Here is a 15,617-nt window from a genome sequence, read left to right on the forward strand (position 1 = left end):
GGTGCTTAGCGCCAGAGCTACCAGTCCTAATTGTCGCCAAGCAAGGACTACCTATATAGCATCCTTGTGGCAAATGCCTTCTTTGGAATGACTTGCTTGGCTGGTGACAATTGCCTTACTTGTGCAGCTGGCTTCTCTATTCTGTGTGTGTCTTTCACAGTCTTGGTGGAGGGGCCTCAATTGTGACCCTGACCACCAGGATGATCAAAAGGCCACATCCACCAAGACTGTGAAAGAATTGCACAATGAGGAAAAGTCAGCATGAGCCACCTGATGCAATTAGAGTGAGTTCTTCCATAACAGTGATCAAGTGAAGAAGTAGTCCAGCTGCCATGAACATAGAGCCTCTCTGGGATAACTTAGAGAGACCTGCCATAACTTAGTGAGGAGCAGGAAGAATAAATACAGTTATTTTGCACAGATGTCCTAACCCTGCCTCTTAAAAAATGTACTCTTCACACATGCAAAAGCCTGTCTGCCATTTTGTGCACACATAAACTACTTTTATTGAGAGTGGCTAAAAACCCACTCTTGCAAGTCTGATTGTGCTGTATTTACTCCCCCTTCTTATATTCCTGTGAATTAGGGAAACGTCTGTCTGAGCCTCTTCCACATATTTTCTGTCAGTGGTGGACTTAAAATATGTTTTGCCTTTTGCTGCTTTGTTAACAGAGCATGCATATCTTCATCAAGATCATCTTCCTTACTCTCTACAGGTTTTATGCAGTGGCACTCTGCAAATTTATATTTTTACTTAACTACTGCCCTTTCTTTGACAAGGAGTTTAACTGCGTGTTTCAAATAAAATGAATTGGTGCAGAAATAATCTTACTATTGCATAAAAGTGTGATTTTCTACAGTTATTAAACTATTATAAGGACAATTCCTCAGTGAGTGGCAAAAAGAGCAACCTGAGGAAGGGGTGGAGGTGGCAGCAGTTTTGAATTTCCCAGAATTAAAAAACCACCTCAAAACAGAGTTTTCCAAGGAAACAAAACAAAACAAAACATGTACCCTAAAACTATTTTTCTCTTATTTCCCAATATAGATTATTCCCTTTCAGGGCTATCAATGTTACGCAAGGCGCAGAAAAGGATTTTCCAGAACAGCTATTGCTGAAACAAGACATTTGATGTGCTGAGATGTATTAAACAGCTGAGAAATGGTTCTGTTTGGGAAAGTGGAATACAGTTCTATTGTTTGATGAGATATTCAGTAGTGATAAAGCTAAAGAATTTGATTTAAGTTTTTTTTTAGTTTTGCACTAAAAGTTGACTTTCGAATTCCTTCATATATGTGTATACCTAAAGAACTCCTTTTTCATTTCATGTGAGGAAGCTTTAAAAATATCACCTACCACCCAGGGTTTACTGCAGAAATTGTAGATAGAGAAAAGTGAATTGACACTGTGGACTCCACCATACTGGAGGCCAATGATAAGGCTGCGGAAATCTTCTCCTAGGGCCATGCTGTAGGCGTGCTGCCGGATGAGAACAAAATCAGGTTTGAAGGATCTAGGAGGAATAATCAAATAACATGTTTAAGAGTCAATTGAATCTTCCAATCCCGAACTGTTTTTTTTCCCTTTTCTGGATCTTCCTCTTCTGCTTTCCTTAACTTGGTGACAATTTCTCAAATTTCCAGCTAAGTACTAATTATGGCTTTACATTAAAGACAACATCTAAAATCTTTCATTTCCTACAGCAATAGAGTTTTAAAACTTCCAATACATTTCTCATATATTTCACTAGCACTCAGCTCACACTAGAATAGTCTGGGATAAGATTGAAATATATTATTTTAATATAGAAAAGTCAATTAGAAGTTCTTCTCTAAGAATTTTGGATAGATCCAGTGATACTTTTTGCAACAATCTGTATAAATGACAAAACAAAGACAGTTTCTGAATCCTTGGAAATAGAAACTATCTATGGCGCTGCGGGTTAAACCGCTGAGCTGTCGATCGAAAGGTCGGCGGTTCGAAACCGCGCGGCGGGGTGAGCTCCCGTTGCTCGTCCCAGCTTCTGCACACCAAGCAGTTCGAAAACATGCAAATGTGAGTAGATTAATTGGTACCGCTTCGGCAGGAAGGTAACGGCGTTCCGTGAGTCATGCTGGCCACATGACCCGGAAGTGTCCTATGGACAACGCCGGCTCCAAGGCTTTGAAACGGAGATGAGCACCGCCCCCTAGAGTCGGACACGACTGGACTTTACGTCAAGGGAAACCTTTACCTTTACCTATATACAGTATATAAAATTATAGTAACATTTCTGAATGCAGTGCACATACTTATTTTAGAAGGTTTTTTTCCTGCAGAATATAGCATTAAGTAATTAAACAACGAATGTTTGTTAATACTCTTCAGGAGCTGAAAAGAGAATTCCCTTCTGAGTCTGCCACCTTTACATCCAAGTAGGTGAGACATCTATAGAAGTGTCTTCAGTACATGGTTCTCATATTCTGAATTTCCTTTCCTTGCACATTTGTACATTTTGAATCTATATTTCTGAACACTTCTACAATTCCAGCTACTCCTTATTCAGAAATTACTTTCAGCAAGGCAGGGATAGCATTTTCATGTTTACTAGGTTGGGTTTACATCAAAAGGCTTTTAATTTTTTAGGCACATTTTTTTCATTGCAAGAAACCTATGGAATCATAGTTAGAGCAGCTTGTCTTCTTGTTAGTCAACTCAATGTAACAGGGGAAAATGTAATTGTACACAGTAATCTATTTTCACATTGTCTTCTGTGCACGTATCTAAAATTAGTGCCACATTGTGTGCCACTTTGATATCCTAGAGGAAAGTAAGCAGTTAGTACTTACTTACTTAGTAACTAAGTAACTAACAAGCAAGTATAACCTTGGTAATTTTATAAAAGCAAGACTTGCCACATATCCTCATCTGGCCTATGTGGTGGTTTTACAAGTCTGGTTCATCTCCCCTGTCTAGACAGAGCACAGAAATAACATACAGGAATTTCATTTGGCTTATTGTTTGTTGAAAAGTGGCCCAAATTTGCCAATTTCTTCATAATGAGAGAAAGAAAATGAGATTAAAATGAATAAAGGGAAAACATATAATTGTCATTATACATATAAAACAGGTTCCTGCTCTCAAGGAACCCTCATTAGCTTATTATAGTTAAAGACTGGTTTGTAAAATTTAAATTTACAAATTCAGCTGAGAAATTTTAGTGACAAGGAGTACTGTACTATATTGGAATTAGATTATTTTTTTTAAATAGGGAATACTGGATTATTTTTCCAAGAAGAATAAACAATTAGGCACAAAACTGCAACAAAGTACAAACTGCTGTGGCATTCTTGGCCTTCTCAAACAAGCTTCTGAGGGGGGAAAAAAAAAACTGGTGACCTCATTCACATGAGGAAATCATACAGCTTTCCTGTTATTCTTCATAACGTGAATTTTATAATACTATCTGAGAAAAGACTTAAAGATTTAACGGAAAAAGTGAAAACACAGAACAAACTTTTTAAGCAAAATATTTCTTAAGGTAAAGTGAAGGGTGGTGTTCATTAAGAATTAAGACTCCTCGCCCCAAACTGGCTCCCTAAATGTGTGGAGTATAGCTTCTGAACACCCAAAAGTTTTCCAGCTTTGTCTTAACCAATGCACTATTTTAATCTATTTCCAAGGTCAATTCAAGAGTTTGTTTGTTGTCTTGAAATTTATAAGCAGGTTGGGAAAGGAAAAATAAAACAATAATTATTCCTGCCTTATACCTCTATTATATATCCAGCCATCCTATAAAGTGCACCACACAAGGACTCAAAGTCAAGTATTTTAAGTAGCAGTGCCCAGGTTATGGACTTCTACCCAGCAGTTTAGCTCATTCTGCATCTTAAGGCAATAAGTGAATACTGCATTCTGCTGCTACTGCTGTATTTATGCATTTTCCCTACTGAATTGTTTTATTGCTTTCTCTTTTATCCCCCCCTCCCAAGATTAATGAACTGAACACAAACTGAACGATAAAGAAACTCAAGCATAAAAGATTTCTATAATTAAGAAATTAGAATTACAATAGTATGGTGGTAGGAAAAGAATGTACAAGTCACAGACATCTGGGTGTGGACGGTATGGATAAATGACAGAACATGCATTGCAATGCAAACTCTCCCTGTGTTTTTGGGAGATATTGTGATGCAAGTAAGTTGGAGCTTGCCCTGTTATGTCATTTTAGTCATTTTGGTGTCATGGTGGTTAGGAATGGACAACTATAGTACAAGTCCTGTATGAAAAAGTATTAGAAGAAAGATTAATTTCCCAAAAGAATAAATAGCAAGTAAATATAAGGGGAGAAAAGGTAGAAGCTACTTGGAAGAGTGAGAAAAGAAATGTGTGACTTGATAGAATGTATGTGTAACTCTGCTTGATAGAATGACTAAGTAAAAACGGTGGTGGAAAAGAAAAACTATGAGGAGAGAAGGATGTTGTATAATGTGTATAGAAAGAAAAACGTGGTTGCAAAGAATGTAATAAAAAAAAGCAAGGAACTTAAATGTAATCCTGAATGATTAAAAGAATCATAAAAATGCAGACTGATTTTGAAGATGGCAATTAAAAAAATTGGAAGTGGGTGAAAAGGGCTAAACAAGGAACTTCAACTGAATGAACAGAACTAAAAATAAAAGTGATGACATGATTTTAAAGAAAACTAAAGCAAGGGAATACTGAAATGAGAATTTCAGATATTTGTATTTAAATAATCATGATATGTTGAAGAGTAGAATTGAAATAAATGGTACAGTTGTTTGCATCCAAAAAAAATGGATGAAAAGGAAGTCATAAATGCTGTGAGAATGTTGAAAAATGGTAGGGCTGTACATGTGGCTGGAGAAATCTTAAAATATAGAGTGACTGTGAGACTTGTTTGACAAGACTGGGAAGACGGCATCTGTGCCTGGCAACTGGAAGAATGCTGCTATTTTTTTTTCTTGTACAAAGGGAAAGATAGCAACAGGAATACAAAAACTACAGTGGGATAAGTTGTTAAGCATGCCTTGGGTGTCTGACAGAATTCTGATGGAAAAGGTACAAGAACAAGAAGGAACCAGTATAATTTGGGAAGTCCAGGTGGAGAATGTGTAAACCAGATTTTTTTCGTCAAATGTATTTGGCAATGTATGAATAGGAAAAAGAACTTTTAATGTATGTTTTGTTGGTTGACTTACAGGAAGAATAAGATTGTGAAAATTCTTGAATTAGGGAATGTTTTGCATGAATACGGAGTTAAAGTTTGGTTCCAGCTATTTTACTGCAAGTTCTGAACTGAGAAGCTTGCACACTGTCATTTGTGAATTAAATTTATTATATTAATTTTGATTCTTATGAGCAGCTAACAAAATAATAGAACAATAATAAAATAATCTAAAGTACAAATTAAAAATATGCCAATCTACATCACATGGAAACTATTAATAATCCGTAATGCCTGTATGTGTATGTCCTCATGATGTAGCATGTGTCCAGCAGATACTCAGAAAACATAAGTAAAATTTGTTGAGCCATAAAGTTTTAGTCTTTGAAGTAATAATTCATCAGTGTTATTGAACTGAATCCTCCCCAACTTTTCATAAAAAAAGAACAGTTACTCAGATTAGAGGAAAGGAAAATAGTGCTTGGTATAATTCCTCTAGATCAGTGTTTCTCAACCTTGGCAACTTCAAAACGTGTGGACTTCAACTCCTAGAACTGAATTCTGGGAGTTGAAGTCTACACGTCTTCAAGTTGCCAAGGTTGAGTAACACTGTTCTAGGTTCTCATAAAGAAGCAACGTGGAGCTCAACTACTTTGGGTGGGCTCATAGTGTGATTATGTAGAACTATTTTGCTGGTATAAAGTTGCTTCTTCATCAAACTATTTACAACAGATCCCATATTACATTTATCTAAGGTGGGATCTGTATTATATGATGTAACTCCAAGGTAGATCACTATTCCTTAGTGACCCCTGCTAGAAATAAATAGTTGCAAGCAACACCTGTACTGAATTATTCATCAGCTGCTGGGGGCTCCCTGTTTGAATTATGTATCGTGCTCTTCCTTCTGGTTTGCTTGCCTCTAGATTTTATGCCTGTGTTATACTCTTCCATGTTCTTCTTACTACATAGGTTCTTCTCCTCCTGATGTTAATTTATCTTCAATCTTTAAGCTTCTCCTCCTGATATTAGTTTCTCTTTAATCTTTAAAAAATTAATAAATTTTGGGCCAAACCTGTCATTTGAAATCAACTGAATTTCAGACTTCCTTAACATTTAAGCTTCTGGTTATTTCTCTCTGCAATTCATTTTCTTTCCCTTTTTAGGCTTCCTGTCAGATTTTTGCTTCACATTCCTCTGTATTAATTCCTTTTTCAACACTTTCTGAAGGTACCTTTACCCACTGCCTTTTCCTGGCCTTGTAACATATTTTTCTTTATGACGTCTCCTCATTCCATTTCCCAGTCTAGGATAAATGACAGCTAAACTCTTCAGATCAGCCCATCTCTTTATAACTTAGTGCCAAGGGTTAATTACTGTCATCAAAAATATCCTTTGATGAATTTCAGTACAGAATAACATAATCTATCTATCTGTCACCTCATTCTATCATCCTTTAAAAACATAAAATATACATCCTCCAGATTTTCTATATCACATATGGAACTATCTTTTGCCAGGCAAGGAAAAATGTTGTTATTCCAGGATGCCTTTTATGAATTTGAATTCTTTTATATATACTTATCTGTTGCTACTTATATTGATTCCATTATTATTTTAATATTCCTACCAACTGTCTTGAAGAACAAGAAGGTGATGCAGAAATCTTTGTAATAAATGCACAAAAATGTAGAATTTAATTTTTTACAGATAATCTGGAATTCTAGTGCAACAGGTCACAACCCTGCCAAGATTACAAATTAGGACTGACAACCAGAATCAATGGGAGAGTCAGTTTTAATTAAAGAATGAATAAGAATATATCAAGGAAACAGAATAGCCCGTGACCTCTCCATTGTAGGGACACACAAGTGACTGTTACTCAATCATCAGGATAAAGAATAAATGATGTTTAGGCAAAACGGTTGAAATTCAGACAAAGACTACAGCATTGAACCACTCCTGGTACTAGCAACCTCATAACTGCAACTTGGTCCTTACCAGCTGGAATTGCTTTATCAGGCTGGCTCACTGCTCTTTCATTTTCTGCTCTGCCCCTATTTAATCAACCATGCCTCCAGAAGAATCATTACTCTTATATCTAGTCTATTTTCTCTTGATAGATAAAGATCCACAGAATCCCACAAAAGTTTCTCCAGATTAGTTATCATGCTAAGTACATGATTCTGCTGAATTCATTATAATAAATGGGCTCAGTTTATCACAATTTAGCTAAAATGACCTAGAAACCTTTTAAACTAACTAAAGAAAGCCAGTCTGTGACTAAGTAAGAATTATTTGATCAAAATGTCACCTTCAAAACTCCTTTGCAAATCTGGATTATACTTCTGGCCTGATTTTAAAATACTATTGAAATTTCAGTTTACACAGCTGAGTTATGTTTAGTTCATTCTTTCAAATGTTACATACAAATACATTTTACAGGAAAGCTTGAAAAAGAGAGAGCAAAGTTTTCTGATACACATATAAGCCACCTCTGTACCATCATAGGTACTTTTTTTTGCTTACTCTCCAGGAAAGTGGCCTTTGGGTTCCATCTTTGTCTTTTGAAATGACTAATGTCAACTGGAGAAATGTCTTTTAAGTTGTGACACTCTGCTAATAGAATACCTTCACCAGGGAGACCCACCTGAAAGCAATATGAGTATCTTTCCAGTGGCTGTTAAAGACTACCGACCTTTTACCAGTGTATTCGTTAGTTTGATTTGTTTTAAATCTTGTTTTATTTCTCCTTGTTGGATATATTTTATTGCTCTTCTGTGCTATATGGCTGATTTTGTTTATGGATAGGTGTGTGTGTGTGTGTGTGTATGAATAACTACTGTTCTGAGAGCTCACCAGCTGAAGGATAGCATAGGAATATTTTGATAATAAGAAAAAAATGTTTAATTATTACAGCAATTTTTTTGCTAATAATTGCAAAGACAGTGCACAAAAAATCTAAAATACAATAAAACATTGAATTATCAAATATTTAAACCAAACTCAAAGTAATTTAGTAATTTATTAATACAGTATTACATTGCAGAGATCTCTCTAAAAATTAAGAGACTCTTGACATCTATTAGAGCTAAGTATTCACATAATTGGGTATTAAGTTTCAAATCCTGGGAGTTCTGTTTATAGTGCAAGACCAATGCATGTCTACACTGCAATAGGTTTACTTCGGTGTAATGTGGCATTCACATATATAGGAATCAATCGTGTATGTGTGTGTTTGTGTGTGTGTGTACACACACACTTATTCTTACCAAAACATTAATACAGGACAATAATACTGCAAGAAGCACAATCTTAGACTGGCCAACTTGATTTTATTTATTACTTTGATTGTATTACCACAATTTGTTCACATTTAGAAACCACCTCTATATGCATGGTACTGTACTTTCTACTGATTTTGGACAACTCTTCATTTGGTTGGAATTATGAACTAGAAGATATTGGTATGAAAAGCAAGAGGTCAGGGATTAAAGCACCAGACAGATCTCTTTGCCATCTCCATGGAGATTGATTTGAATGCTATGAGAAAGGCATGGGAAATTAGAGAAGAGAGGAGGAGTAATAGGAAGTCTTTCCAAAAGATTTGTATTAGAAGTATGCTTTCATACTGATACTGCCAAGCACATCTATCTCCCCTATCTACCTCCACCCATGTCTAATGTCTACCACATTATTTTAAGGGTAGTAACACAAGACAGCTGTGTGGAGCTTCCCAAGGCCCATATCATCACCTGTTTTGAGCAAATGCTGAGTGGTTGCAGTAATCTGCCAAAGCAGACTTCTTTCACAGAGACAAAGGAAAGGAGGGAGCTGATTCCAGAGTTGCAGGACTAGGTCCCTGAACCCCAGAACCTGGAGACTGTGTCCCTGAAGTCAGAACAGAAAGAAGGACTTTCTCAAAGGAACGTAAGTTAGTGAACAGGATTTTAGGGAGAAATACAGACAAAATAACTGTTTCAAACTCACTCACTTTAAGGAAAAGGTGAAGATGTCCTCAAATTTAGCTTGACTCCTAGTGACTACATAGACACAACCATGCTGTTTTCTTGGCAACAGTAGTGATTTGCTATTCCAGGATGTTTTTTAACTTCCTGGTGTGTCTACATCTCCAGTGTTTCCTGGTCATTTTCTATCTAAGCATTAACCAAATCTAACCCTGTTTAGCTTCCAAATCAGGTAATATAAGCATAATAGCTAATGTAAGCATAACACCACTTCCAAAGGATTAAACCTGAGCAGATCAATTGAGAAGGCAAATCAACATCAACAACCAAGGCTTGGACACTGGCCAGCGTGGGAAAAAAAGACTTGCCTTAGTTCTCTCTTCTCCCAACCTGCTTTTGATTGATTAAATGCCATCAAGTCAGGTTCAACTGTTAGCTATCACATAGACAGATTTTCTCCAAGATGATATGTCCTGACATTTTAGTTATATTAGTTACTCACAAATGAAATAAATATGCAACCTAATTATATTCCAACAATTCTTTCTGGTACGGAAGAGATATAACCTTACAATTCTTTTACTGGCTTGTGGAAGTAAGTCACCAGCCCACTTTCCTAATTACAAAATACTTTTACTTATATATTTTTAATCCAAGGATATGCAGATGTCCTAATCAGCATTTGGAATATTTGTGGATAAAGGATTTCTTAGCAGCATAGTTGCAACACTTCTTCCACAACAATTTTACTCATTTTCCAAGAGCTCAACAGATAAAACTGTTTCTAAAAGATTCCCTTTCAACAATCAACACATCTGCAAGCCAGACTGACCTTTCTGTTGGAATTATCAGGGATCAACTCAGCATTGTCTCATAAGCATAAGGGGGTCACTCTAGCAAATCACATCTCTATTGTGCTTGTGGGATGTCATGTGGATTACTTGATTTCCACTTCCTCCTTCTTCTTGGCCTTGGGGATTAACAATCTCCATTATCCTTCTGGCAGGCATGCAAGCAGGGGGGCTGCAGAATGCAGCTCCTTGCCCTTTCTATTCCACATAGAAAGTGTCTACAAAGAACCAGTGATGATTAAATGCTTTCTACTATGAATCTACTTGTATTCAGATCTACTGAATAAAAGTAAGCTATCTCTATTTTTCTTCATCTAACTACTGTGTGAAGACTGAATTTATTTTCTGAACGCAATTAAGCTTAAGTTTTCTTTTTTGGTTCACGCTTCTACTCTGCAAGATTGCTGTTAGCTGCTTGGAGTACTTTTATTAACCTTTAAAAACTCCATCACTTTCTTCTACTGCTTGGGGCCATAACAAGTTGTTTGCAACTATCTATTCCTTATTGACAGAACTTGAGAAACACAGATTTTTTTAAAAAAAATAAAAAGCAAGGACAAAGAGATTAATTGAAAGGGGGAAAAAACCCCTAATATTTGTCACCTGACCACTTTTGTGCCATTCCTTATGACCTGCATGTCAACCATACAGCCAGCAGTTGAATAGGCAGCCAAGTTGAGTTCTGAAAACTCTGCCTGAAGTGGAAGAGTAAAAGAACACAGGGTTACTTGATAACAAAACACACAGAATAGAGTGACCTATTTGCAAATTTCTCTTTCAAATGGAATGTTTGTCTCAAGATTTCCACACAGCAGCAGCATGTCTAATTAGTGCTGTTTTGAACAGGAAACACTCAAGAAGTGTTTATGGTCTAATAATAATACAACATGAACTCTGAGTTAGGTTTACTGCAATCATCATCATCATCATCATCATCATCATCATCATCATCATCATCATCATCACAGACCAAATCACAAAGGAACATTCTTTAAATAGGACTTAAATGTGTATTTCAAATACCACATCTGGGACTATTTTTGAAATCTGGCATCACTGGCCCGTTATAAACTTAACAGAGTTTTGTACTTGTGCTATTAGCCAAAAGCTTCATTGTATTTTGAGAGAATTCCATTTGAAAACACTGAACAATTTTAAAGCATCGTGAATCTGGGCAGTACATTGTATTATGTAATTGTTTAAAAATAATTACATAATACAATTCATTCCTGACTACAAAAAACAACATTGCAAAATGACCACAGATTAGGCTAATTCCAAATAGGCTCTTCTAATTCTGTTGTACTTCAAGGACCTTAATCCGCAGCCAGCATGGCCATCTGGTTAGGAAAGGCCCTTTTAGAACAACCCTGTGGGCTAGCTTACCATAGTAATAGTTCAGCATATTCATGTGAACCTGGAACTGTGGAATAGACAGTGCAAAAGGCAGTTTCTCCCCAGGCTTCCAGAATGTACAATCATTATACATTATTTAATGCATTTGTATAGCCTGAAGTATCTTGCAGAATGGTCAGGAACAGTTACCCAATCTGGGCTACAAAAAAGCAGATGGCTCCTATGTCAGTGTTTCTCAACCTTGTCAACTTTAAGATATGCAGATTTCAACTCCCAGAATCCCCCTGCCAGCATGCAGCTCAATCGGTTAGCCTTAGGTTCTGTGTTATTGGGGGGGAAAAGTTAGAAGTTAAAAAAAACAGGGCAATGAGGGGGGGGAATTTTTTTTTTTCATAGCAAAAAATCAGAAATAAAGCCTGGCCTATTTTATGTCAAAAGTCTGAAGTTTAGCATCTCAGAGATGAAGCCAAACCAACAAATCAAAAGCTAGCCATACTGGGGGGACAGAGCTTAGATAGTAGCTGATAATGTGGGGGAGAACCTTACAAATTTCTCTAAGTCAATAATTAATTGGGGAAGGGGGAACTATTCTTCTTTGTATTGCTCTAAAAGCAGGCTATAGGTCATATACAGAAAATTAAAATGCAGGGGAGGTGAGATGCTACAAAAATGCACAAAGCAATTCCATTTTGATTTTTAAAAATTGTTCTAGAGTTTTCTCCATAAGTACTGTATATCCTCACTCACACTCATAGAAAATCAGTGTGAAGCAATATTGGTCAAATTATTTTCCACAAGGTTTAATTGTTTGGACATTTCACTTATAAAACATTCTATTTTTTCCCCTTCAAAACGGAGTTGTTTTTCTGTTAGGAACTGCAACTTGTTTTTCTCAGAAAGATAGCACTTCCACTCAGCAGCAAACCAAGTATAACATTCTCCAGCATGGTTAAGTAGGCGCATGGCGGTACACACTGTACTGTACCAGAAAATTCAATTAAATCTGAGGTAAGCAAGCCCCAGAATGCTCTCTTAGACACAAATCTCTTCCTAGCTGACACCTGCAAAGTCAGGAGTGAACTACACGCCTGAACTGCTTTTTGACAATGGTTTTCTTTCCTCACTGACCTGTTCCACTCGGATCTCAAATTCCCCATTCACCTTCTTTTCTTGAAAATATTTAGCCCTACAGAGAAAAAAAAGGGGGGTGGGGAAAGAAAGAAGGAGAACACGTGTTAAATATATGTTTATTTTGTCCCCATTCATCTGATTTTTTTTTTCTTGAAGAAATATGTGGTTCACAAGAATCATCTTGCTCATTATTGTCTCTCTGCTTTGGATGATTCAGGCAAGACACATTTTAAAAAACAGATTCTCTGAAATGCTGATTTAACTCATATAAACTTTCTGGTTTAGCTTTGTACAGTGGAGGGAAAAATTGTTATGTTACTGTTGTGAGACTGATTGTTATAGAACTATATAGTAACTATGGGCTATCTTAGCACCTCAAATAAGGTAATTTGACTTATTTATTTTCTATCCTACCTTTATTATTTTTTTATATATAACTCAAGGTGGCAAACATACCTAATACACCTTCCTCCTCCTATTTTCCCCACAACAGCAATCCTGTGAAGTGAGTTGGGCTGAGAGAGCGCGACTGGCCCAAGGTCACCCAGCTGGCTTTCACGCCTAAGGTGAGACTAGAACTCACAGTCTCCTGGTTTCTAGCCTGGTGCCTTAACCACTAGACCAAACTGGCTCAAACTCACTTGGGAGAGTAGGGGAAGAAGAATCTACCACACTGCTTTATACACGTCTGAGAACAGTAACAGGCTGACCCTTCCTTTTCTTCCCCCGTCATGAATACACAAGAATTAGCAGTTAACTCTTAGATCCAGTTCAATATTGATCTAACTGCTGTTGGTACTCCAAAATCCTTTCTCAGTGGTATGTGGCTCATCGTCCAAGGTTCATTCTGCTGATCTGTGGTCATGGCTTTATCAGGATGCCTGCCTTCATGTTTTCTGTTGGGCACTACTGGAGCTTATTTGGACCTTCACCTAGCAGCTTCCTTAGTAAGGGCTACTTCATATCAAAATTTTGGTGCTGGAGTCCCAAAGACTCCCTATTCAATTCCTTCCACAGCTAGGTTCTTCCCATCTACTAGGTAAACTTTATTTTTTTACATATTCATAGTTTTATGCTTTATTTTGCCACTGACCCTAGAATCTATGCACCCTTCTGATCCATTGCCTACCTTGATTGTTTTGAAGCATTCATTTTGTGATTTGTAGACATCCACTCTCTTCACTTTACTAGTTGTGGCTTTTGCTGCCTCTTTCCTTGCAACAGTTCCCTCTTGTGATCCTCAGTCTTCCAGAGTGAGCAGTCTTTCTCTAGATGCCCTGCTCTGTTGCAGTGAAAACAGTGCAGGGCCTCTTTCAATCTGTCTCTCCCTAGGGCTTAAGAACTATCTCATTTTGCCTGCTTGCCTGCATTCTCCCTCCTGGGGTGATGATGTTTATCAATCAAACTTGAATCTCACATACTCTAGCATGAACTTTCATTCTAACAGCTACATGGTTGCCTCTACTGTAATTTCCTCTTCCATGTTCTGAGTTGTATATAGTTTTTAGCATTAAATTCACATATTCCTGTATCTGAGATTTGTGCAATTTTGTTCCATGCAAACTCCTTAGCCCATACAGTTAACTATTAGTCCTCTCAAGCAATTTCTATAGGCAAATCCAGATTCCTTTAGCAATATTTCCTCTTCTTATATTAATTGGCTGTACATCTTCCACAGCTAAATTGGTTATAGCTCTTGGTTTGCGATCTCCTGTGTCTCAAGCTTTTTCTGTGGTAATAATTTCCACAGATCATCCCCAGAGAGAGGCATTTCCATTTTAGAAGTCCATAGCTGCTAACTTTTACTGGTTAGCTTTATTATATTTGGATTGTAGCCTTTGCCAGCCACTCTGTCTCTGAATCAGTTTCTAACGTTCCGGCCTCTGTAGAGTAGCTTCCATTGGGTAAGTTTACATTAGCTTAATCTGCAATCTGAGCAACAAAAAACTGTTGTTCTTTCCAGATAACTTGTTCTTTGGACCCATGACTTGCTGGCAGAGGTGTTGTCAAATGCAAGATGCTTATTGGTAAGAGTTAGTTGCATAAAATCTAATTCAGCATCATTTCATAGGTTACATAGTTACAGATTAGAGATAATTTACATTCTTGATGGAACAGGAGAGCAGGCAGCATTTTGTGAGAGCTAAGAGGGAGAAGATTCCATTATACTGCTGACTTCTTTTTCTGCTGCTTCATGAATGTACATGGTATAGGAATTAACTCCTTTTAGTCCCAGTGCAGACTTCATCTGACTTCTGTCATTCCAACAGTCTCCTTATAAACATAGATTTAGGACTCTCTTGAAAGATTGTTAGACCTGCATTTAAGAAACAGGGCTAGTATTCTCTTGAGAGGATGCTAGTCCTGTGCTGCACAAAAAGTTAAACTGGGAAAGAGATCCAGGCTCTGCTAGTGTGTGCTGCTTTCTGTTACCACCGGGTATATTACAGGTTTTCTGCTGCTTCAACTAATAAGGGATTTTGCATGGCCATACCTTTTACTTTCACCAGCTCCAATTCCTTCTAAGTGCTGTCAGCCACGAGGATAGTTTTGGACTTCCTGCAAGCATTGCTATTTCCTTGTAGGACAAGTTAAGAAAACAGCTTGCTCAAAACAAATAATCATTTGCTCCACCTGCTTCATCCCATGCCGGCCATCTGTGTCTGCAACATGTTAACCAGACCATTTTTAGACATGGGTTTAGCACTCTTTCAGCACAGGACTAGACTTGTGTTTAGAAATAGCCTGACTGATAGGTCATAGGCACAGAGACTCTCTGACTGGTGACTTGTTAGTTGAGTGACCTGATAAATAGCTGAACATATTACTCCAAACATTTGCCTTTATTCATTCAGCTCACTTCATCCCACGTTACGGTAAGGGATTTCTCACTCACCAGCCTCCATACTGAGGCAGGTCAGGATACAAACTTTATGCTGGCATATTTTTCTGCAGGTTCAGGGGCTGGTGTACAGCACTTCTACATAGCCATCTGGTTTCATTTATTGTCTTACTGCTTGGAACTGAATTGCCTGCAGGAAATGTTTAGCATCTTAAGGAACCAAGTAACAGTGGTCTGGCTGATTATAAACTTATTAGCAAATCTACATATCCTTCCTTGGACAAAGAAGGACAATTGGATT

General features: G+C 37.3%; 1 protein-coding gene across 1 annotated transcript in view; it reads right to left on the reverse strand.

Moving 5' to 3' along the window:
* Window positions 1-15,617, reverse strand: part of SYN3 (synapsin III) — a 182,237-nt gene that overhangs the window by 151,998 nt on the left and 14,622 nt on the right. The window contains exons 2-4 of the mRNA XM_063308605.1: window positions 12,472-12,529; window positions 10,591-10,682; window positions 1,358-1,514 (exon numbers count right to left, since the gene is read on the reverse strand). Coding sequence (XP_063164675.1) covers window positions 1,358-1,514; window positions 10,591-10,682; window positions 12,472-12,529 — 307 coding nt within the window. The remainder of the gene's footprint in view (window positions 1-1,357; window positions 1,515-10,590; window positions 10,683-12,471; window positions 12,530-15,617) is intronic.

The sequence above is a fragment of the Candoia aspera genome, chromosome 7 (assembly GCF_035149785.1).
Source record: "Candoia aspera isolate rCanAsp1 chromosome 7, rCanAsp1.hap2, whole genome shotgun sequence".
NCBI classification, from domain to species: Eukaryota; Metazoa; Chordata; class Lepidosauria; order Squamata; family Boidae; genus Candoia; species Candoia aspera.